The sequence below is a fragment of the Protobothrops mucrosquamatus genome, unplaced genomic scaffold, assembly GCF_001527695.2.
Source record: "Protobothrops mucrosquamatus isolate PMUCROS unplaced genomic scaffold, P.Mucros_1.0 scaffold23, whole genome shotgun sequence".
Lineage (NCBI taxonomy): Eukaryota > Metazoa > Chordata > Lepidosauria > Squamata > Viperidae > Protobothrops > Protobothrops mucrosquamatus.
In genome coordinates, this window is record NW_015386408.1 from 16,146 (window position 1) to 42,805 (window position 26,660).

A 26,660-nucleotide genomic window follows, 5' to 3' on the forward strand; every position below is an offset into this window, starting at 1 on the left:
ATATGGCTGAGTCACATTTTTCTTTTTAGCTAGAGACTTGGGGGTCCCCAACCAGGGATGCGAGACGATATTCCAGGGGGTACGAAAACTTTGGTTTTCAAAATTATAGTGTATATACATAATTTTTTGCCATTATTTTGAACTTTTGTAAGGAGTGCGAGAATATATCAGAAGCGTTCTAGGGGTGCGGGGTATAGAAGAGGTTGGGAGCCACTGCTATAAACCAACCAATGTTGCTCTCATCAATAGGTTAAATGGAGGTTTGACTGTAGGACTGCTGATATCTGACATCATTATTTGCCAAATTATGAGGACAAGAATAATCCAAAGGCATGTGTATCTATTTACAAAGTCATACAATGAGAAAGATTTGCATAAAATCCATTGAGAACAATATTCTGAAACTTGAAATAACAGCAAACTGAGACAAATTGTTTGGAATTAATTTCACCGATTAACATAATAATATTCCAAAATTCAAAGAAGGAAGGAACAATGCATGAAATTAAATAAACTATGAAACCCTATGAAATAATTTCTTTTCCATCTTCTCTACTGTCCAGCATATCTTCATTTTGTCAACCCCCATCCCCCAATTCCTAAGAGGCTTGCAGCAAATTCTTACATATCACAACTTGATTTTTTTTAACTGTTAGTTGTCAAATGATAACATACCTTATCTGTCACTGGATCAAATACTATCAAGTCATAGATAATCTGAATTGGGTTGCTTCAAGGCAATGTCTGTCTGTCTGTCTGTCTGTCTGTCTGTCTGTCTGTCTGTCTGTCTGTCTGTCTGTCTATCTATCTATCTATCTATCTATCTATCTATCATCTATCTCAGTGGTGGCGAACCTATGGCACTGGTGCCAGAGGCGGCACTCAGAGCCCTCTCTGTGGGCACGTGCGCCGTCGGCCCAGTCCTAGGCCTTCAGCTGGGTTTTATAAAACCTTTTCGCTTTAGGCCTCCACTGCCGTGTGCAAAAAAAGAAAGGTTCAATCAATCAGTCAATTTCAACTTCTCGCGGGGGAAAAAAAAGATCTTGCAAAGTTGGAATTGATTGATTGAACTTTTTAGTCCCACCCAGTCTGCCGTTACCACCAAAGCCATGCCCACACAATGAGCCATACCCCCAATTGGTCACACCCATCCAATGGGCCACACCCACCTGGCACCCGACGATGCATAAGTGGGTTTTGGGTTGCAGTTTGGGCACTCAGTCTCTAAAAGGTTCGCCATCACTGATCTATCTTTGGACAGCTTACAGTTCTAACCATAAGAAATACAAAATATTTAAAACAATAAAAGCATCCAAAGATAATTATGTACAGCAACCAAATTGTTACCTGGTAATCGTAAAGCCAAAAATGGGGCCCTTACCACATTTGGAGCACTAGGCTTGGATTCACAGCCATGTTTTTAAAGCAGTGGTTCTCAACCTTTTTAATGCCGCGACCCCAACCGGTCGTAAGTCGAGGACTAAACCGGTCATAAGTCGAGGACTAAACCGGTCGTACGTCGAGGACTAAACCGGTCGTACGTCGAGGACTAAACCGGTCGTAAGTCGAGGACTACCCAACCGGTCGTAAGTCGAGGACTTTCCCTGCCCGGGAGCACTGCACATGCGTGGTTCCACCCCTTGCACTGACCGAGGCGTAGCTGGCAAGCGGCAGAGACGGAGCAGGCCAACCACCAGCTGGCCCAGCCCAAGGGAGGTAAGGCATCCACCGGAAAAGGGGAAAAAAATGGCGGACAAAAAAAATGGCAGACAAAAAAATGGCGGACAGCCTTGTTTGGCGACCCCCGTGAAATGGTCGATCGACCCCAAATGGGGTCCCGACCCACAGGTTGAGAACCACTGTTTTAAAGCTTTACAGAGGGCCAACAGGGTTGAGGCCAGTCTACTTTCCAAAGGGAGAATATTCCACAAAGCAGGAGATACAGCAGGAGTTCTAGTCTCTGCCAGCTCACATTCTTTGGCTACTGGGATCTGTAAGCATGCCCAATCTGCTTGATCAAATTGGACAGGTAGAAACTCATGGGGAAAAAATGGTCCCATGGGTAACCCAGTCCCAAGCCATGTAAGGTTTCAAAGTAGCAACAAGCACCTTGAATTGCACTCGGGTGCACACTGGTAACTAATGTACAATGTATTACATGTGGTGCTGTGGGTCCAGCATCAATGACTATCTGCACAGCCGTATTCTGCATCGGCTGAAATTTCCGAATGCCTTTCAAGGCCAGCCCCATGTAGAGGGCATTGCAGTAATCTAAGTCAGAGGTTACAAGGGCATGGGTGAAAGTGAGCAGGCCTTCCTTAATTATACATTTTAAGACCCCGATATAACCTTTGCTCAAAAAAAGAATAGTAAAGAGTATTAAGGGTTCGTTCTCCCCATGATGCAGCATGAATATGCTCTGGAAACTGGTTTTGTATGCCATGCCATCATGATACAGCCATTATCACATCCTCAGCCCATAGCTAGGAACGTCCTTATCTGTTCCAAATATAAAGTAATGCTCTTCTAACACAGGCTTTGCAGTGGGCATGATTTAGCACCCTTCACTCATAATGTAGCTGATGATATGGTCAAAGGCTGGACACTTTAGGCTGCAGTATATACACACTTGTCCCCTCTAGTCACAGGGTCCAGTCACCTTTCATGGCCACTTTCACCTGGGCCGCAAGAGAGGATGGGTCTCCAGCTTCGGCACAAGAATCTACCACGTGATGCCTGATTGACACTTTTTGAATTACTCTGCAGGTCTTATGTGGGCTCTTTACATGCAGGGTTTAGTCCTCTTTTGAAATAACACTTGAAATAACATGGCTGGTTTTCCTGCTAGAAAGCGACACTCAGTGGGACAGGGAATGAAAACATAGTTATCCAGTAATCATTTAACTTAACACATCCCATATTCAACACCACTCCCTCAGCCCGATAACTGAGGGAGAATAAGGTTCAGTTGTTGCAATAGCAAATGTAGTGCTGGCATGCTTTTCTGCTTGCTAAGTGACTTGCAATTTAGCATGGCCAATATCTGTATCCTAAGCCTTTCAATATATATATATATATGTCTATATATTCAAATATTATGTGGCTGCTCTAGATTGAGTAATAGATTCAAAGGCTCTCACTGGAGAGTTGTGAAGGGGAATGCCAACCACATAAGTTGCAATTTGAAGTACAATGAGCATTTCATACCCCCACAAATATGCCTGTTTGTATGTCTATCTGTTTGTGGGTGAACACTGCTGTCAAAATTGGTTTTCTGGGATTCCTCAAAGTTCGTGTATATGGAATAAAATTTCAGAATAGTTGACATCATCACTCTTAGTACTTCTCACCTTTTAGTGAGAAATGTTCCTCCTTCTTTTATAACTGCATTGCCTAGTCACAAAAATATTGGTTGGTTTGATAACTGCATCAGTGCTGAGAGAAATGACATTTTGTCATTACAAAAAATGAAATGGAATAATTGCATTTATTCTGATAAAGGATATTGACTTAAATTATTATAGAATGAAAATTATAGCCTAATGATTGTGAGAGTATATAAATATATGTATATATGAACAATATAAATGTACTGTATATAACAACAATATATGTATAATTATATTAGTATATCAACAATATATGTTATCAATATATACGTATATAAATGTATATATCAACAACAATAAAAAGGCAGGTGGCTTCTTTATATGTAATAAAGAACTCTTTCATTTTATGCATAGATTTTTCTCTTAGAAAAAAAAGCAAAATGGTATTTTTAGATCGCTAACTTAAAAGATCTCAGAGCCATCTGCTATTCTGGGCTATATTATTCACAAAAAGCACAGGAATCAATAGAGTGACTGAATAAATAAAACTGACATAATCAAGAAATTAATTAGATGATATTAAATTCAGGAAGGAGAGCTGTTTTTTTTTCATAAAATGGTATACGGTGTAATGGTGGCACAAGATGCATTCCATTGCCAAATCTTTATAACAGATTTTTGGCAATATGTTGTCTATTTTTTAAAGCTGGGTCCATTTATTGGTTCTTGCACTTGTGAAATCAAAAAGAAGACACTACCCACTCATATTCTTGCTCTCCTTGTCAGAAACTGACTCCAAGATCTCAGGCCGAATTGAAAAATCTAAAGATACTGATATATCCATTGAGTATGTTCACAAAACTGGTAGCGGCCACTATGGCAAGCTGATAAAAAAAGGAAAAAAAAGGAAAGGAAACTTGTTCATGGTCATTATGTCTTAGCTTGGGAGAAGAACAGCTGTTGTTCCTTCAATCAAAAAAAAACTTTTATGTGATCAGATTCAGAACACTCAGTTAATTAAGCTAAGAAGTTCTAATTAAAAAGAATGTGATGCTCAACCAGGAGATGGCTCTGGCTTCCTGTTTTCAGGCTAACGGAAAATATAAAGACTATACATATTTAGCTATAGTTACCACTTTACAGATAGATGCAGGGGTCTGTTTATATATCTGTTAACTGGAGCCTACAAAACTGGATAGAACCCCAATAAAATAGAGAGTACGGAAAACTGAAGGACAGAGTCTCTATTATTATAGAGTTTAAATAACTACTTCATATTCAAGCTTTAAAATACACACATATCGTACAATGTTCAACAAACAAATACATTCTCCATTAAAAAAAACATAAAATCTACTTTCCTGTATTAGGACCCTTAATGTTCTTTATGATTTGATTTCACATACGCATGTGTGTGTGTGTGTGTGTGTTTGTGTGTGCACGTACACACATACCAATTCAAACCTCTGATCAGCATTCATGCCAAAAATTGCGTTTGGTATTTCTCAGCAGAAATAGCCAGGATCTGAAGGAAAGCCAATATCCACATGCATTTTGCAACACATTTCTCCTTGAATAATAAAACACTGTGAAGTTTCTCTAAGCAAATTAATCACCCAGCAGTGTAATGGAGTTACAACTTTTGCTGGAGAATATCAGTCATGTAGCCTTCACACATTGGTGCCGCAGCCCTTGCAAAGGGATGTAAAAAAATAACACCTTCACTGAAGAGAGCAAAGGGAGGCCGCTTTAAAAAAAAAAAGGCGTACACATGCTGGAAAGGCCAACCAACACCTGTGTTAGAAGCCCCTTGTCTTTGTTCAACTGCAGTGGAAGGACAAAGATTTCACAAATCACAGCTTTTCTTCCCTGTTTTGGCATCATCTGAAATATACAATTAGGAACATTTTCTTCTGCTGCTTTACCGCTCTTTCAACAACAACAACAAATAGAAGCTTTTAGAAATGGTGGGAATCGGGTGAAAAATACACCATGTCTTATTACAAAAGGAACCAGCTTTTTCTTCTACTAATGTTTGCATGCACACACACTTACAGGACAGCAGGGTTTCGTTCCAGAGTGAACTCCCTCTGAATAAAAGGTCAGCAAACCTGTCTTCCATCCCTCACACAGCTGCTCTTTCACAGTAAGCTTCTGTTGCAGCTTTCCCCTTCCCAAATAAAAACGCAGAAAAGTTCCAAGATACCTTTGTCAGGCGCAAGAAACCAGGAGCCAGGATGAGTTCAAAAGTACTATGAGTTTATTTCATACTACTGATAGCCAAGAATCTGAATTACTAACGGTCAGGGCAAATTGAATATCAGAATAAAAGAGTTGGAAGGGACCTTAGAGGTCTACTAGTCCAACCCCCTTCTCAAGCAGGAAAACCTACACCATTTCAGACAAACGGTTGTCCAATCTCTTCTTAAAAACTTTCAGTCTTGGAGCACCCACAACTTCTGGCACTAGATAATAGTCAACAGAATCTCTAGGGGGCTGAACTTAGGTCTTCTGTGGGAGCATAATGACTCTGAACTGATGGCGCATTTGACCCCTCCCTCAGGCTCAGCCTAATAATCTACAATGTTCTGGTAGAAGAATTGAAGCAATACACACAGCTCCAACTCAACTAACTTTCATGAATCCACCATTAAGAATGTCAGTAAAACTCCACCCCCAAAGAACAGCTCTTTGTAACTACAGGTAGTTCTTGACTTATGACCACAGCTGGCATCAGAATTTCCATTGCTAAACAAGGCGAGTGTTAAGTGAATCACAACTGATTTTATGGCCTTTTTTTACCACAGTTGTTAAGTGTTAATTACCACTTAGTGTCATTAAGTGAATCCAGCTTCCCCCACTGATTTTGCTGGTCGGAAGCCAGTTGGGAAGATTGTGAATGGCAATCACGTGACCCTGGGAAGCTACAACTGTTGTAAATAACACATGCCGGTTGTCAACCGCCTGAATGTTGATCATGCGCTTATGGGGATGCTGCAATGGTTATAAGTGTGAGGATTGGTTGTAAGTCACTTTTGTCAGTGCCATTGTAACTTCAAGTGGTGGCTAAACAAATGGTTCTAAGTCAAGGACTACCTGTATACAAACTGCACTGGAGCAAAACATATTACTAACACATAGTGCCCTTGGCCTACATAACTCTCACTTCCTCCTGGAAAATGAGTTTTCTCAGCAGCCCATATAGATAGTGTTTTTTTATTTATTAATCATATTTGCACAGCCGCAAATCTCACATTGGAGTGTTTCTGGACAGTGTACAACATTTTGCCCATTTATGAAACCTGTCAGCTCTGGAGGAATTCAACCTTATTTGCTAATGTTTCTCACATGTATTGAGATTGCTTAATTCCAACAACCATTTTTCCCTGCAAAGACTCTAAGGCAATACTTATTGTGTCAGAAAAAGCATGGTTTAAGAGACCATGGGGGTGCACTGTGACTAGAAGTGATGTACCTGCTGTTTTGTGGGCTTCAGCTAGGCGCTGGCAGTGCCAACTGTTGGCCCTGAGCGTATTCATAAAGAAATAATGCTGGCGGGGAGATATTTGGATCTTATATATATTCTGATCTAGATAGGGCACTGTTCATTTTAATTTTGCTGCTCTGGAAATCCGCGTCTTCATCCATCAACAATGCTTTTTATTGGAAGAGGTTCAGGAGTGAGATGGATTCCTGCTTTTTCAGAAAACATCCTAGCTGGCCCTAATCCTTCTCCAACAGTGCAGTGAGGCCTGAAAGTCAAGGGCAATGCTCATTTTAGTTTTGAAGGCCTTGTGTCTTTTCTATTGCTGTTATTGAGAGAAACTGGGTTGGAAAAGGTTGGAAGGCAAAGAAAAATGCAGAAACAGCTTGGGAAGACATATGTGTATGGTTGTTTCTGGCACAGGAGATGCTGGATGATGGTGAGATATTCCAAAGAATGAATTTGTGTTCTTCCTTTACTGATTTAGTTTTCTACAGATTTCAAACGATGGAGGAGAATTAGTCCTCCCCCTCAATTTTTGGCTGCCAATTTGAAAGACAATTAGATAAGACAATGCTTCATAACATCCTACGTTGATTGTAAATGTATAAAAGCCTTAATATACCCTATGTTACTTTTAGTCATGAAAGCTGTAATTAAAGCCAGGAGCTCTGGATATGACTGCAGATTCTAATTGTCGGCAGTCTTCTCACAAGGTTATGTAATCTTAATTAAAGTTAATTTTGGACAGCAGAGGAAAAGGCAAGAGACAAGAAACACGTGCAATCATATAGATGTGCACCGTTTTTGTTTCATTACAATGGCTTTCCGTTTCAAAAACTGCATCCCCTGTATTCCTGTGACATGAATACTTTAATTTGAATGCCTGCTGTTGCAATAAATAGATTTTCAATGACTGACAATGAGGATGACATATTAGCCAGTGAAAACACTTTTTAAAAGATGAGCTACTTGCAACTGAGAGAGAGAGAGAGAGATTAATGTGATGGCTGAAGTGCTAGCCAGAAACCAAAAGACTGTGAGCACAAGGTCTCCCTCAGATATGAAAGCTGGCTAGTCAGTTACTTTCTCTCAGCTCAGTCCACCTCACAGTATTGTTGTTGCTGTTGTTAAAATAGGGGACAGGAGCATTAGGTATGTACGCTGCCTTGAGTTGGTGAAAATAAAGGTGGGATAAAAATCAAATAAAAATAGCCCATTGCTAAGATATCCAGTTATATTGCACCAGCAGGCAGGAAATGTTTCCACTGAAATATTTGTATTTGTGTCTTGGAACAAAAGAAGCAATTTGTCTCATTTTAAATCAGCTTTCAAACTCAGGAATTGAAATCCAAATGTTACAAAAGCACAAGGGAAAGTTTGCCTTAAATATTAACAGAATGATTATGACATAAGTTTTAAACTGACTTCATTTGATTAGATCACGGGTGTCAAACTCGATCACGTCACGTGACATATCATGATGTATCGCAACGTTTTTTGCCTTTGCGGAGCTGGAGTGGGCGTGGCCTACGCATGACGCATCCAGCCTCGGGCTGCCAGTTTGGCTCCCCTGGATTAGATGCATTGACTATTATCATCAGTTAAAAAATGTGCATTTTACACGTGAATATAGAAAACCTCAAGCAAATGTTGCAATACAGTCCTAGGGACTTATTTCTTAAATATTTATCCTGCGTTATGAGCTGCTGTATTCTTTGATCTGAAGTTAAGCAATACAGTTTCATAACAAAAGTGGTATTCAAAATTGGTGACAAAAGTTAAATTAATGTTGATTACATTTTGAAGTCACGGTAACATTTATACCAGGGATGTCCAACCTTGGTAACTCTAAGACTTGTGGACTTCAACTCCCAGAATTCCCCAGCCAGCCATGATTTATACCTCTGATTTATACCATTTTTAGAAGGCTAAGTTGAAACATTATAAAACAGCAGACAGCTGAACTAAACTTTGAGAGCAACAGTAGCATACCTGTACAAAATACAAATACAGTATGCAGTATTATGTGTCTAAATATACGCTATTTAAATATATTTTGTTTGGTTAAAAAAAGGCAACTCTCCTCCATACTGATAACAAATAATAGGAATTTGAACATCCAAAATGGTTGCTCAAACCTTTACTTCTGTAATGAAGCTGATATATATGCATAATTTTGTAATTAGAATAATAGCACTACAATTACAGAAACAACTCCTGACAATTTCTTAGAACAATTCTTTTATGGTTGCCTCTTGGATGTGTTAAGTAATGAAGATACTCTCCAATATACTCATTGACACAATGAGATGTGCAAAACTAAATAAACACAAACATGAAAACAGGAAGGGGAAATATTTAATTCCAGCCATTTCTTGGCTACATGTCTAAAACTTGACTCTTTCTTTCATGGGTCTGAATCCTCATATCCTTGTATCTTATTGAGCTAATGGATGGGCCCTAGCTAAATATTATAATAGGTGCATAGGGAAAGTAAGTAAACCAGGGCTAGGAAGACATGAAATAGTAAATCTCTAATGATTTCTAAAAAATCTCAAATGTAGACATACCTCTCCTTCTAGGATAGTATAATTCAAGCTGCTGGAACATGTGCAGTATTGCTCCCAAGCCAAACAGAACAATCCATAAAGTCAGAGCATACTAACTCCAAAATCTGCAGAGAATTTCAAAGCTCTACCAACTAGAAACCAGTTGGGTAGAAGATAGGAAGAAGCAATATTTGGTGCCAATTAAAACAAACAAAACAATAAAAATCCCCCCCAACACCATTTATTTCAATAAATTGATTGGCTGGTCTAGTTCCCTGGATCAGAAGCATGAAACAAGCCTGAGGTCTATGACTATCTACGAGGTTAATTTGGAAATAAACCTCCATTTGAGCATGTGCAAGAAATAGGCGGGGATATCGATGGCCGTCCAATGGCACCATGCACAGTAGTTAAGTAGGCAATGAGGAGTGGAAAAAGAAGATTGTGTTGCAACTGACTAATCTGCTAGATGAATTGAAAATGAACCCTGCCATAGAAAATGCCGCCAAATGTGAAGTGCGTGCAGTAATACGATTCCTGTGTGCGCAAAAACTTTCGGCAGCTGCGAACTGTGTGATGTTTACAGACCAAACATGATGAGTGAAAGCATTGTACGTCAATGATGTCACATGTTTAAAGATGGACGAATTGTCATGCTTGATGAGGCAAGAAGTGGCCACATCTGTAGTCAATGATGAATTTGTGCAGGAAATTGACAAAAAGATCCATGAAGTCCATCAGTTCATGATATCTGCACTTTCTTTACACTTTCCCCAAATTTCTCGGACTGTTTTGTATGAATTAGTGACAGAAAATTTGGGATAGTGCAAGTTCTGTGCTCATTAGGTACCAAAACTCCTTTCTGAGGAGCACAAAACACACCAAATGGGTTCTACTTTGGACTTTCTCATGCGTTATGCTGAGGAAGGAGAACAATGTCTTAACAGAATTGTGACTGGCGATGAGACCTGGGTGTTGTACGTGAACCCCAGAAGCAAACAGCAATCAATGGTATGGTGTCATACACACTCATCAAAGAAACCCAAAAAAGCTCAGCAAACATTGTCTGCCAGAAATGTTATGGCAACAGTACTCTGAGATGCCAAAGGAGTATTGCTAGTGAAGTTCATGGAGCGTGGTTTGACCATCAGTTCAGAAGTCCACTGTGAAATGTTACAAAAACTCAGACGAGCCATCCATAACAAGCATCTGCTGACTTCTGGTGTGGTGTTGGCTCATGATAATACTTGCCCGCACACCACTAGATGCACCCAAGAACTTTTGAAGCAGTTCTGTTGGGATGTTTTTGATCACCCCACCCCTATAGCCCAGATTTGGTGCTGAGTGACTTACCACCTCTTCAGGCACATGAAACAGTGGCTTGTGTCGTACCGCTTCGATGATGACAATGTGCTTCATCATGCTGCTATAGGGTGGCTTCATTCCCAGGCAGGAGATTTTTGCAGAAGGAATTTCAAACTTTGTAAAACATTATGATAAGTGCCTCAATTTGAATGGCGATTATGTAAAAAGGTAATGTAATGTAGTTTTCTAATGTGTATAATAAAAGTTCTATATCTGCGAGTGTCTGTCATTGATAACCAACCGGAGGTTTATTTCCAAATTGCCCTTGTAGAAGCCTGTCTACGATCAGGATGACCCAGTTCCCATGGAAAAGGTACTCTCCTAGCTCATCCCAAAGGTGCCTTTTCAAGAGGCAACTGGACATTCTTGTTTTTCTTTGAAGATATTTCGCTTCTCATCCAAGAAGCTTCTTCAACTCTGACTGGATGGTGGGGAATGGAAGGATTTATATTCCTGTCAAGTTCAGAAAAAACTTCATGCTGTTTCAGATTCTTTCTTTCTTTCCTTGACTTGCCAACAGAGACGGGGGGGGGGGAATGGAATGTGTGTTGTATCTGCAGCTGCAGAGATTGTTTTTGGAAAAAGAAGGTTCTTTCTCATAATAATTGTCTAGAACTTAATTGGGTAATGTGACCTGCATTGTCAGGGGGGAAAGGAAGTTGCTATGCTTTGAATATACTGCTTTCGTGCCAATTTAATCAGAGCTGACTTGGAGTTCATCACTGCCAGTATGCATTTCCTAATAAAGTCTGGCATTAGAGATTACAATGTCTCAGGTGTGCTTGCTTTGTTGGGATCATCAGTCAGAGTTTTGACATTTCCTTGCAGACAGCTGGTCATTTGCATTCTTTTAGAGAATCCTTGAGGCCACTTGGAGGTTTCTCTGTGCCTCATGGTCATCTGAGTAGTGCAAATGGATGTGGAGCGCAGGCTGTTGACGATGAGTCTGTGTTGTCTGCATCTCAAACTGAAGCACAAATGGTTCCTGTAGTCTGCAATTTTTCTGGAAATTCATTCATACTCCCACACTATTCGAAGGGTGTTTCATCCTAAAATGCATAGTTAAATGTCTATGGAGATTCTCAGTCATCCAGGTCATGATTGTCCCAAAGGTACTTTTTCAAGAGGCAACTGGACTTTCTTCTTTTTCTTTGAAGACATTTTGCTTCTCATCCTAGAAGCTTTTTCAGCTCTGACTTAATGATAGGGAATGGAAGTATTTATATTCCTTGCAGACAGCTGGTCATTTGCATTCTTTTAGAGAGTCATTGAGACCACTTGGAGGTTTATTTGTATCCTCAGGGTCATCTGAGTAGTGCAAATGGGTGAGGAGCCTTCTTGCAACAGCTGAAAGGACTGTGTTGTGAGCTGTGCTTTCTGCAGGATGTTTTCTACACTGTGTCCCTTCACTGTTGAACACAGGCCCAGCACCCTTGGGACAACCATGACCTCGATGACTGAGAATCTCATAGATATTCTCTTAACAAAGGTATCTATCTAAAACTGGACTGTTCCTATACTCCATTTCACAGATCCAGAACCCTGATGACACCATTCTAGCTGTAGGAAGGGGAAATAGACAAACTCTGTTCAAGACCCAGCAATAGATATTTACTTAATCAGATTACACCTAAACAAATCATGTATTTTGAAACTTTGCTTCTCACTGTTAATGGTGTTACAGCACTCTTCCTGGCCTTATTATTTTTTTCTTTCCAGGTATTAGTTTTGACACAGTTGTTTGATCTCTCTATTCAACATTTTAAGTTCAAAGTTTGGGTGGTACAGCAGCCAGGACAAAACACCATCAGGGACCTCACCTTCTCCCTGTTTTGCCCTTGCCCTGAACTCATCCCATTGACTCAGTTGGCGGTACAGCTGAATGGGAAAGGATGCTGCTGCTGCTGCTCAGCGGTCTAATTGATGGTTTGCCAATAGGGTGCCTGAGATCTCTACAGGGACAGCAGTAAAAAAGAGACAAGGGTCAGAAGAAGTGACAGTAATCAAACCATGAAGTCCAGGGTAAGAAAAACATACCACTGTATGGCACATCCAGTTTTTCCTGGATATATCCTTTTTTTCCAGTCCTGAAATCGCTGTTGGATTTTCAAAAGTATAAAAGGCTCCAGGATTTTGCTATGTTGTAGCAGATGATCTAACGAAAAGATATAGGAAGAAAACTCTTCTTCTCCCAGTCACTAAAAACCTCAGGATTGGGCTGGGAGAAGGAATACATTACTTTCCCTGCATGGAACTGTTTTCAGTGGTTACAAATGTTCATGGAATGGCCTTATATCTCTGTTAAGGGTATTTAGGTGAAGGCTAAGCATTTTGGCCCAATCCTGGGCATCTTCTATATCATGTGTCTGATTAACGAAACACTTAAAAGGACTTTCAGGCATATTTTTTCCTAAAAGCATTTATTAAGGTTACAGAGACGTCAGTACAGCATGGTGGAAATGCTTAGGTCTGGCTTCTCTTCCGTTACGCATATACATTCTAAGCATTTTCCCACCCTTATTTTGGGGTCATGGTTCACATCTTCCAATCAACTTGGAAGATGTGATTTACTTCCGGTTTCTTTTTCCCGGGCTATCCTTATTCTCCTCCCTTTTCCCCTGTTGCCTGGTTTAACTATAAAAATACCAGACAGTTCTGCATATTGTCAAAGCAAGAATATACAGTATTTGCAGCGTTGACATTCTACCTATGCTCATGGGTTTATTGAGAGAAGTCGTGATAGTTTGCAGCCTCCTATTCTTGCCTCTTCCTTTCAGTCCCCGATGCAGCCACTGTCAGCTCAATGCAGCACAAATACCAGGCATGCAAATCCAGCCACAATTGCACATCGGCCTTCAAGAGATGCTCTAACGATTCTTCTTTGTGCAGGAGGCCTGTCTGTGGCATCTTCTGTAACAAAAATCAGGGGCCCTGGGAGGGGAGGGAGGGGGAGTCCCCAAAATCAAGATGCCAGTTATAACTTTGTGACCAAAGCAACAGCACTTCGCAGTGCTGTACAGCCCTCTCTAAGCAGTTTACGGAGTCAGCATATTGCCCCCAACAATATGGGTCCTCGTTTTACCGACCTCGGAAGGATGGAAGGCTGAGTGCTAGTGAGACTTGAACTGCCGAACTGCCGGCAGTTGGTAGTCACCAGAATTAATCTGCAATACTGCATTCTAATCACTGCGCCACCATGGCTCTGCCTCTTTTTACATGCAATACATATTAAAAGCAGGTGGGGCTTCAGTTATTTTTGTTTATAGTTTAGGGTCTCATGTGAGTCCTGCACTCGTTATTTGGATGCTGTGCTTTAGGCACAGGGGAGGATTATTCCATAATGGCAAATGCTACTTCTAGTCCCAGTTATTTTAAATTTAGGACTGGAGAGACAGAAGGCTTGCAGGGATGAGAGAGCATGAATTATCTAATTAAACTTGTGCTGTGCACAGTGCAATTGGATTCAAGCAAACCCCCCCCCCCCTTTTTTTTTTTCTCCTTAAGCATCTCCTTTTAAGAAAGTTCCAATAAGGTCATCCTACTGCAGTGCCACAGAAATTTTAACACCAGCAGGAAGGAGATGAGTGCTGAATAATGACAACGCTTGCAACAAATAACATTTTATTCTCAATAGGGAAAAAAAACCATAGGGACCGTATAAAAACAGAGATATATCAGGGGCTGGGTCTCCATATAATAATAATAATAATAATAATAATAATAATAATAATAATAATAATAATAATAATAATAATAATAATAATAATAATAATAATAATAATAATAATAATAAAGTTGGAAGGGGCCTTGGAGGTCATCTAGTCCAACCCCCTGGAGTCCGTCCTTTGGGATATGGTAAAGTCTGTTTACCGACAGGTCAGAGAAGAATTTTTGAAGGTCACAACCTCGTGAGTGGCGAAGACCTCCGTCCAACAAGGTGACCAATTAACAAGATTGACAGTCCTTCAAAGAGGAATCAAGATCCAACGAAGAGAGGAACTAATCAAAGGTGGGCAACGAAGAACAGGACGGATCAGGCGCCTTGGAAAATAGCTTGACTCCCTCTTCTTTGTGGCAGCCCCTGAGATATTGGAATACTGCTATCATGTCTCCCTCGTCCCTCTCTTCATTAAACTAGACATACCTAATTCCAGCAGCCTTTCCTTATATGCTTTAGCCTCCAGTCCCCTAATCATCTTAGTGATTGCCCTGATAAATAGAGATGGATGAGTTACAACTCACCTTGCAATGAGATTTTGCAGAAAGAAAAGAGGCAAGTCAAGAATGGCTTTGGGATTTAGGTGTCCTATATTGTCCTATATTAGTAGACCCTGGTGAACGTATTTGTTGCTGACATCTGATTAGTATAGGATAGCTGTCATTTTTATAGGGTTTCAGCAGCCTTTGAAACAGAGATGATTTCTCTAGATTCGGTACCTGTTTAGTGTAAGTTATATATTAATCTTCCATAAAAGGTACACATTCTAACTCTGAAAGAAAATTTTCCTCAGAAGGCAGAAATCCTTTTCAACCAGGTAAACAACTTTTGTTTTGAAGTTGGTCTTTTTAAAGCCAATATATTTGAACCTTACACGAAAATGTTGTTTAAGATGCTTTCTACCTAACCTATAGAAGTAGATATCACCGACTTCATTTAGGAACTGTTATAAATTGTTGCAGTTGTTCCTGGAATGGCCTTATGTCTCTGTTAAAGGTATTTGGGTGGTTTTGATGAGACAATTATTAACAATATTTTGCTGAAGAATATCGCCAACAATTTTTCTTTAAATCAAACACCCGTTACGCGTTAGTGCCCTGGCATATCTGAATTAAAAATTTACTCTTTGTAAAATAAACGCCTCTGTCCATTTTGCTCTTGCCCAACAACTGCTTTGTAATGGAGATTTTTAACAAATAGGCATAGTGGAAGGAAGCCTTTAATCCAATCTCCCTCTCTATGTATTTTGAGAAAAAAAATCAACCTATTGATCTTATGCCGCCATATGAATGGCTTCCATGTAAATTAATTTAAAACACTGTTAAATGCTAACAAGATGGCTGAAATTCTTGTTTTTAAGCCCTTTTCATATACATATATATGATATTATGAATATTTGCTGTTTGTTTCTCAGCACTTGCCTATTATTAGCAACAAAGACTATATATGGGGTCTTAAATACTGCTGACCATTAATAGCAACAAAGACTATATATGGGGTTTAAGTACTGCTGACTAATTAGATTTCCTAATCATTTCACTGAAGAATTTAGCAAAAGGGCAGCAACTATGGGACAAAATAATGCAATCTGTACATTATCAGCAGTGCTGCACTACAGTTATATACTCTCATCTCTTCACCAGCTAAAGCAACAACTGATGCTCCTTTGTTAAAGTCTAAGCAAAAAAAAAATTATTAGAAATTCAATTCAATTAAATTAAATAAATAAATAAATAAATAAATTAGCACCGAATGACTCAGTCACTGATTTTCATGTCTGCAGCGTATAGATATTGTTATGTTAACCTTACCTCACAAAGTAATTTGATATTCCTCCCACTGTTTATTAGCAATCACTTCCTATTATTGTAATGTTAATATTTAGGGCAGAGTTCAACCTGTTCTAGAGTTATAATGAAAAAGTTATTGAACGCTTATTTAAACTATAATGGAACTGGAATTCTTCCACCAATCCCAGATGAGAATTAGAAGGAAAACACATTAATACATGGAGTGGCTCTCTATTTTTCATTTCTGTGACCGTGAGGCTCAGAATTTAAGTTTAATTAAAGATTTCCCCTCATTTTATCTCCATAGAAAAAGTTTGTGAGGGTCCTTGACGCTCTCTGAGCTTGGTTGTTTTCTTGCAGACATTTCATTACCAAATTAAATAACATCATCAGTGCCAGCAGGGAGATGGGATTGCTCTCATTCTATAATATTCTGGTGGTTTGCTTTGTCAATGTAGATGGGAATGGTCTGGAAGGTTCCTTGGTTGGGCTTTTTATTGTTAGCTTGCTTGGAATATTGTTTGCTTCTTGATTGTTGGTTTTGTGAGTTAGGCTTCGCTGAAGGAAAATAGCTGGCCAAACATTACTAGTAAGTTCTGTAATAACGTGGAGCTCTGAAAAATACAGATCTCCACATTGGGTTATATTCCTATGGGAAGAATGTCTCAAGGCTCAAAGTTCCTTTTGTTTCTCATTTCCTACCACCTGCTGCCATACTGTGCTGTGAGGTCTAATCCTTTTATGGCAGAGATGTGAAGTGATTATTGGATTCAGGCTTAGTTTCAGTGAAGACAGAGGGAGAGTTCATTGGTAATATTTAACATATTTTAAATTATGGGTCTGAACCAAGTAGACTATGACCCATGAGAACAAAAAACACAGTGCTATTACACTTATCAGAGATTTGATACTAGCTAGGCCTTTTTTGGTAGAGTGTACATTCAAGGAGACACTCAGCATGTACAAAATGGTTGGTGTAGGGTTCCTGCCTGAGCAGGGGGTTGGACTCGATGACCTCCAAGGTCCCTTACAACTTTTATTATTATTATTATTATTATTATTATTATTATTATTATTATTATTATTATTATTATTATTATTATTATTATAAAACATTGAACACCTTCACTAGAAAAATGGATCTGGATGATTTTCTTGATTAAATAGAGGAGTCTTTCACGTAGGAAGGCCCAGGTATACATCATAGAAAAAATAGGTTCTTTTCAGAACATTCTCATGATACAAGTTAAAAAACATTGTGTAACATTTAACATTTTATTACAAAAAGTGAAACTTCTCCAAGAACGTGATGGGTTTTAGTTTCAACTCTCTTCACTGCATAAATAAGGCAGTTAATAGTGTGCACCAATGTGTAGATCAGTGTTTGTCAACCTTAGCAATTCTAAGAGGCATGGACTTCAACTCCCAGAATTCCCCAGCCAGCCATCAGCAGCAAAACCTATTTCTGAGTAGACTTATATAGCATAGTGTTAGACAAGGATTTCAAATTTCAGTTCCAAATTCTGAAAAAAATAAATAAATCTCAGTCACTTTATTATGTGGCTGATTGCATTAGTAGATATCTGGCACTGAGTTTGTTTAGATGGCTGCAAATATTTTCAGTGTGACAGCTGCAACTGACACACATTTTTATCTTATTCAGGAGAAACATTTTTTTTTTAAATTGCATCTGCAGTTCCAGGAACACCATTATCGCTACTTTTGATGACAGATCCTTTGAAATGTGACGCATTCCACCAATTATGATAGAGAAAACAGAGAGAATCATTTTTATTTCGCCTATTACAGCTTTATATCCTGTTTATATAAAGTCCCTCCTTCCAGATGAACTTCACACTGTTTTTCTGCTTCTTTGGTAGAGGAAAATACCATTTTAGAATGGCACTACGAAATTGCAGTTTGAAGCCGTTGTAGATAATCTTTATAGCAGCTGGAAGTGTAATTAGCATAAAATCCAAATGGCCTCATTAAACATTTCTTTCCTGTAAGTCTGGATACATAGAAGGATTCCCCCCCCCCGCCCCACAAATGTGTCATTAAAGCAAAAGCATGAGCATGAGTACATTCTTAAAAAGCCTTTTCAAATCCAGCAAGTCAAAGTTTGCTTCTTAATGGTTATAAATTTGCAGTTAAGCAAGTTTTTAAGAGGTTGAAAAAGATTCAGCTGTAGAGAAACTTAGTAAACATCTCCTTTCATTGGATGCCCATATTATCAAAGTCTCATAAAAAAAATAAACAATTGCAGCAACTAATGCCAATTTAGGATTAGTGGAGAACTACTTTTATCATAGTAGAAATCCACCAAATAACATTTACATATTATTTCTTTTGGTCAGAAGGTTTATATTTGTGCATTGGAAAAATATATTCATCAACACCAGTCAGCCTTTGTATTCAGAAAGTGGAGTTCATAGTTACTATCCGCTTTTTTTCTATTCTAACATTCTGACAATATTCCTGTCCCAGGTCAGGAACCCCAACACTGTAGTGCTGAGTAGTGTACACATATTATGCTAATTAGTGTGAACCCAGAGAATGGGATTTTAAGCTATGGTTTATGTTTAACGTTAGGCATCAACCCAACTGCGGTGGTTCTTCAACTCATTCAGCTCATTAGATCACATTCCATACAAACCTTAGCTTTGAATCTGTAATACAAGGATAAAATATCGCAACAGGTCTTCAACTTACAAACATTTGTTTAGTGACCATTCAAAGTTACAACAGCATTGAAAAAAGTGACTTACGAATGGTGCATGTAGCTACAACTATTGCCATGTTATGTGATCAAAATTCAGACACATGGCAACTGGCATGTATCTACGATAGCTGCAGTGTCCTGAGGTCATGTGACCACCACTTGGATCTCCCCAGCCTGCTTCCAACAAGGAAAACCAACGGGGGAAGCTACATTTGTTTAAAGGCCACATGATTCACCGATACAGGGATTGACTTGACTGTGGCAAAAAAGACCATGAAATTGGACGTGACTCCCTTAACAACTGTCTTCCTTAGCAACAGAAACTGTGGTTGTAAGTTGAGAACTACCTATAATTGCTAGACATACTTTGGACTTTTCTGTTGAATTTAAGTACTATGAGCGGTAAGAAGTTGAGGTGACAGACTTGATTAGGCAAGTGCCTTCCGCTAATTATTATTTCATACGCCTCCTCCAAACCGGGGAGGGGGGGAAGGAAATCCCATTGAGAATATGAATGAAGAAGTAGAAGGTACTGGACAATCCCTAAGACCCCTATTTTACAGAGAAAAGCCACTGGCAATGTTTCCCTCTTCTGTTGATCATCAGGTTAACAATATTCTCAATGACCCTGGGGAGAAATTATAGTGCTACCTTCATAATTAAAAAGCAACCCATCAAATCCTAGGATGTGTTGCAGGAAATAACACTACGGATATATTTTCACCAGACGAGAACACGGCCAAGTGTTTTCAGTGTTCTACAAAACTGTCCACACCACCTGCTCTCTTGTCTTCATTCCCACAGGACGCAGGCTTTGTTGCCCTGAGTAGGATAGCAGAAAGTTCAACACATAAGTAGAATTGGGGTGCTTACATAATTAAAGGATCTGAAAAAAAGAAATCTCCCCCTTGAGGGTTTTGATTGTTCAAATACTGTGCTTGAAGTGATTAAGTGTCTGAATAAGCTCTCTCTCTCTCTCTCTCTCTCTCTCTCTCTCTCTCTCTCTCTCTCTCTCTCTCTCTCTCTCTCTCTCTCTCTCTCTCTCTCTCTCTCTCTCTCTTTCTCTCATTGATTTAAGGGTACAGTATTGCTTTGTTGTTAGCAAAAACTTGAAAGAAAAATAAGGAGGCTTGTTCAAAAAAAGATTTTTAGCAGCCACTAGAATACGATTACATATACATGACTACTTTGCTCCAAGTCCTCGACTTACAACGGTTCATTTAGTGACCATTCAAAGTTACAAGGGCGCTGAAAAAAGGGACTTAGGGCAGTTTTTCAGTTATAACCAAAATTTCTGTGGTTAAGTGAGATGGTTGTTAAGTGAATTTTGCCCGCTTTATGACCTTTCTTGCCAGTTGTTAAGTGAATCGCTGCAGTTGTTGAGGTTAGTAACACAGTTGTTAAGTGAATCTGGCTTCCCCATTGACTTTACTTATCAGAAGTTTGCAAAAGGTGGATCACGTGACCCCGGGACACTGCAACCGTCATAAATATGAGTCACTTGCCAATCATCTCAATTTTGATCCCATTAGCATGGGAATGCTGCAACAGTCATGAGTGTGAAAAACGGCCATAAGTCCCTTTTTTCAGTGCCGTTGTAACTTTGAATGGTCATTAAATGCACTATTGTAAATCATGGACTACCTGTAGTCTCGCTTTTTTTTGACAGCCACTTATAACAATAGCAATAGCATTTAGACTTATATACTGCCCGATAGTGCTTTATAGCACTTTCTGGACAATTTATAATGTCAGCATATTGCCCCCAACAATCTGATTGCTCATTTTACGTACCTCAGAAGGATGCAAGACTGAGTCAACCTTGAGCCTTGTTAGGATCGAACTCCAGGCTGTGGGCAGAGTTTGCCTGCAATTTTGCATTCTAACCACTGTGCCACTTGGTTTTCCTATACAAGTTCATCACCATTCACATTCAGCTGCTCCCTAACTTTGGCCTTGGGTCATTACATTTATCTAATTATCCCGATAGAACCGTTCCAGTTACAAACTGGTACAAAATCTTCAAAGCCACATTTCCCACCAGTCTTTCCTTTTTTCCCTGCCTCTTCATCCGGCCCAAAAATTCTGCTGTACTTGAAATCTTGCACCCTAGTTTTAGGCAACAGAATGATGAAGATTAGTTGCTGGGACGATAAGAGCAAGAAAAGTTCCTCAAAGCCTTCTCTTTGGCCACTAAGGGAAATAGGATGCTTGAATAAACAAACATTTTGTCAGATCCAGGAGGGCTCTTACTCTACATTTAAGACATTTTAATTGGAACTCATAAATTAATTACCTCGATATTCTCTTTAGCTTCCTGAATGAGTTTCCTATCTCTCATGCAAATATGTTGAGCAATTTAAAGAGAAAACTAAAAAAGGGTTGATTTCTGGAAGCAAAGAATGGTATCTGGTTCCTTAAAAGCAAAGACTAAGAGACATATTGGATGTATTACAGTTTTGAAAATCTGGTCAAGATAAATCTTATATATTACAGGAAGCAACAATAAAGAAGGGAGATCGAGAAAATGTATCCCAACAAAGCAACTATACAGACTGAGACTTGTTGGTGAGTAAAGACATGTCATGGAGAAAGATGGATTCTAATACCACACTGTGTTCACCTCTTTCTGTGTAAAAAGTGGAATATATCGTGATGCATTTCCACTCCATAAAAGAAATGCACCTGTTCAGGCCATAGACCAGTGTTACGCAACTATAGCAACTTATGTCTTGTGAACAGTGGTGGGATTCAGCTGGTTCGCACCACTTCGGCAGAACCGGCAGCTAATTTTTTGTTGCCCAGGCCCAGAATGGACTTCTGGAAGTGGCATCCGGTTGTTCACATATTTAAATCCCACCACTGCTTGTTGGCTTCAATTCTAAGAATTCTTGAGCCAGCATTGAATTCTGGGAGTTGAAGTCCACATGTTGTAAAATTGCCATAGTTGCCCACCCACATCATGGACTAACAAGCCATTTAACCTGGAGGCAAAGCAATAGAGGGAAAAGGGTTAAGGGACATCTGGTTGTTGTTGTTTTTTCTGTTTCCACCTAAGCACTTCTACTGCTATTCTATAAATTACTATAGAACTACCAATCACCGAAACAATTTATAGCTGTTGAGACAATTATAGCGTAGCAATTCTATTTCACTTTTTGGGGGGGAGGGAAAACAAATATTGATCAAAACAAATATTAATCCAATTCGGTGCTGAAAAGAGGTTTGCAACTTACCTGCTGATGTGTGCTTGAACTTTTCACTCTTCTTCTTCCTCCATTTCCATGGCTTGAAAAGTCTTCCTAGATTGGCAAACTTACTTCTCCTCCTTATGGGAGGGGTGTGTGTCCCTGGAACCAATGAGTCCGAACGCATTGCAGCCAGTCTCTCCACTTCCTCAGCTGGGTTTTCAAAAAAGAAAAGAAAAGAAGAAAAGAGAGGAAGGGCAGTTTAGTAAAACAGATGCGCAATGTTTATCCATGTTGAAGCCACATTTGGAAAGTGCTACCGAAGTACAAATTAATTTGCAGCACTTTGCAACAAATGGTCACCAATAATTCGGGAAGAGGATCCCAGAGACGTCAGAGAGAACTTTCCCTTCTGTATTATGAAAGGATGTTTAAGAAGATTTGGTAGCAGTTTGTTTCCTATTTATCTTTAAAAATACATGGGAGGATTAAAAGAGATCAGTAGTACTGGATGACACAACCTAGAGCTGAACTAGAGCTCAAGAAATTGCCTGCCACTCTTATAACATGCATTATCCAAAGATTATGCTGATACTGCGCGAGTCTTGGAATCCAGCTTTTTTAAGGAAGTGTTGAAGATGCAGTTTGTATGGCTCTATAAATGATATTCCCCTTCCTCCATTTCATTTAAGGATGTTGAAGACTATAAAGATTCTACAGCTTCTGCATGTTATTGCTCAAATTCTTAATTAAATGTCAATGCTCAATATTTGACAGTGACTTTGGTACATACATTATAGACTATACCTCCTTTAATCCACCATCCTGAGCAATCTGCCTTCCCTAAAAAATTGACAAGTCTTGAATATGATTGATTGATATTTCTATTTTTATTCAGAAATATGAGGCAATCAAAGCACATTATGGATATAGAGGTGGCTGAAGCTAAGTTTGTTTCACCATTATGAATCTTTTTAGCAAGATTTACTGTCATTCAGATCAACTAGAATATATTCCTTCAATGATTTTAAAGTGGTCTGTAGTTATTTGAAAAAAAAAGGATGAGTTACTTGATGTTTGAATAAATATCTTGCAATAAATACTCAAAGAAAATACTGCTGTATTTGTAGATGAGAACATTTATTTATGTAACATGTAAATCACGAATACTTAGTATCAATTACTGACAAACCCCAGTAATTAAAATTAGAAATGATAGTAAAATATTAATGATGAAAACCAAATAAAAGTCACACAGAATAATCTAATATCAAAATCATTAACACAAATTATTACATGAGAACAGTAAATAGAAAGTCAATGAAACATGCAATTAAAATACATAAAACAAAATACAGAAAAATACATGGTAGTAATAAAAACAGACAGCAAATAAGCTATTGTGCCAGAAAGCTAAATAAGCTAAAGAATAATAAATTGGGGGATTTTTCTTAAAACATAATACAGACTAGGGCAACTGAAGAAATGTGTAAAGGGAATTCAAAAGTGCTAATATTGACACCAAATTGCCTGTCTCAGATTGGCACCGATGTAAACAGATGGCTAAAACTCCTCAGGAGTGCATGGGGAAAGATAAATAATTGTAGAAATGAATTTTCTTCAAGATAGACATTGTGTACTTTAAGGGATTCCCATGTCAATATCTTTCAGGAGTTTTAAGCAGACTGATAAATAATTTATGAGGTTTCTATGGGAAGAACAGCCCCCTACAAAGAAAATGGTTTTAATTTCATTCATTTGCAGCTTCATTTGGGGGGGGGGATATTGTATATTTAACTTCTACTTTTTTATGAAATTTAGAAAATCAAGTTGAAAATTCACTTTTGTTTTTATTTGACTCCTCTGATATGGCAGGGGTTTCATGCCTTTTTTAGTGAATGCTCAACTGTATTTACAACACAAAAGGAAGGTTGGAAAATATTGAGAAACATGTTGATCCTTACTCATTTCATAAGCTTACACTTTGGGATAACACTAGTCTGAAAATCACAGGTAAAGCTTTTTGAAGGGAACTCCTGAGTGAATGAAGGTATCACTACTTTGTCAAGTATCAATTTATATATGCCAAGTTTTCCCCAACTATTAGCAGCAGCAGTTAGACAACCTTATAAAAATCTAATAATGTCTGAAAAGAGCAGGGGGCTGGACCAGAAGATCTCCAAGGTCCCTTCCAGCTCTACTCTACTCTACTCTACTCTACTCTACTCTACTCTACTCTACTCTACTCTACTCTACTCTACTCTACTCTACTCTACTCTACTCTACTCTACTCCACTCTACTCCACTCCACTCCACTCCACTCCACTCCACTCCACTCCACTCCATTCCATTCCATTCTATTCTATTCTATTCTATTCTATTCTATTCTATTCTATTCCAAATTGTTCTGAATCAATGGTGACACTTAAAGCCTCAAGATGAAGCCTCTGCAGTAGGAATGGCAGCAAAATATGGCCCATATAGTTTGAATAGTTGACTTGCAAGGGTTAGGAGAATCGGAAAGCAGTAATGATCTCTTCTCTTGTTCCGTCTTATTTTTACTCCACATTTTGTTTAGCTTTCTTGAAGTGTTGAAGAACACTTTGCACTTATATGAATCATAAGTAACAGATTTCAGTGGGGCTAAATCTGGAACCAACCCATATACTTAAAATAAAGGCTTTTTTTAAAAAAAGGCCCTTTTACATAAGCCCCGCCCCACCTTCATGATATTCATTGTTTATGCTGAATAGAAGTGAACCAGTTACGACGATTTGGCTGAGCAAGAAACTGAGAATTAAATAAAGCTGTTCTAAACCAGCTCAGAATGATGCTGTGATGGATTCCCATTCACCTAGTTCTATAATAAAACCCATCAAAGTAGGTCATGTCCATAACCCCACCTTGCTTGTACTCAGTTACCCAGCGGATAGCAATTATGGCAGCCCGTATGCTTTCTCTTTCAGTGGCTCAGCGTTTTTCTTCTCCCACTCAGTTTTAAGGTGGCTACATTAATTGTGTAGCTACTGCCAAAGAAAGAGCAAACTCTAATAGTGAGAATCTGTTACCAAAAAAGAAAAAAAGAAAATCACCATTCTGAACAATTCACACTAGGGGCTGGCTCAGGAATTCTGGACGTTGAAGTCCACGAGTCATAAAAGAGCCAAGGTTGCCTACTCCTGCACTAGGGGCTTAATGGGAACAGCATAAAAGGGGTGTCCTGCCAGTATTTTGAATATAAAATCTGATTCAGAAATGTGAGACCATGTTGTTTGGGAAACCGTTCACGTCACAAGGCTGAAACGAGCGCCAAGCATATAGCTGGAAAGAGTAGGTACTGCTGAGAAAGAGGGATTTTCTTTTGAATAATTGCACATTTATAATATTTCCCAATGTGAAACTTTCATATATATTTTTTTATCCCCACAATCTATAGAAAGATCAGTTATTGGAAAGAGTTATAATTAAAATGGACATAATTGGTAAAAACTTCTGCTTATCTACTAGCCACCTCCCAAAAGCGCCCCCTCCATTGCCAAGTCAGTTGGCAGAGCCACGTTTTCAGGCTTTTTGGGAAGGCCAAGAAGATGGTGATGGGGCCACATTGCAAGGAGTGGGATCCATGACAGAAAAGCCTCTTCTCCTGGACCCTGCCAGCTGCAATTCCTTGGCTGATGGGATGCAGAGCGTATCTCTTTCTGCCAAAACGAGTGGGGCAGGCCAATCCAATTGGGGTGAGGCAGCTCCTCAGATAACCTGTACCCAGGCCATAAAGGGCTTTAAAGGTGATAACCAAACCCTTGAACTGGATAAGCAAACCAACAACCAGTGCTGTTCGCACAATAATGGTGTAACATGGGTCACCCTAGGGGGCCCCTAAGACTGTTCGTACTGCTGCATTTTTTGCCAGCTGTAGTTCTAAATACTCCTCAAGTATAGCTCCATGTAGACTACATTGCATCGCAATAGTCCAAGGGTGAGATGACCAGGCCACAGTGGTGGGATTCAACCGGTTCGCACCACTTCGGCAGAACCAGTAGCTAATTTTTTTGTTGCCCAGGCCCAGAATGGACTTCTGGAAGTGGCATCTACACAGAGAACCAGTTGTTCACATATTTGTATCCCACCACTGACCAGGCCACGAGCGACTGTGTGCAGTGACAATCTAAGAAAGGGCTGGCAACTGGCGGACAATGCTGATGCCATGTTACTTTATGCTATTTGGAATACCTGTATATAAGGCAATAAACACTGCGAAGGCAGTCAGCCATATTTGCACCCTGCAATGACTGAGCACTGATTACTTCACCGGAGAACCCAAATTATTCCATTGTAAAAGGGAGGGATCCTGTCGCACAGTGACGAAATATAATTGTTCAGAATGTATGGTTTAAACAAATTTTATTTCAAGTCATGGTGCTCCTGGATCCTTGCATTTTACAGATGAGCAATCAATGAGCTGCCTGGATGGAGCTGGAAAACTCTTTTCTTAATGCCCCATAGAAACTTTTA

At 39.2% G+C, this 26,660-nt stretch overlaps 1 protein-coding gene across 1 annotated transcript in view; it reads right to left on the reverse strand.

Annotated features, from left to right (window-relative positions):
• The window catches only part of LOC107282977 (phosphatase and actin regulator 1-like), a gene marked incomplete at its 3' end in the record, with an annotated part of 193,223 nt that overhangs the window by 16,042 nt on the left and 150,521 nt on the right, over nt 1-26,660 (reverse strand). The window contains exon 3 of the mRNA XM_015810819.1: nt 22,197-22,361. Coding sequence (XP_015666305.1) covers nt 22,197-22,361 — 165 coding nt within the window. The remainder of the gene's footprint in view (nt 1-22,196; nt 22,362-26,660) is intronic.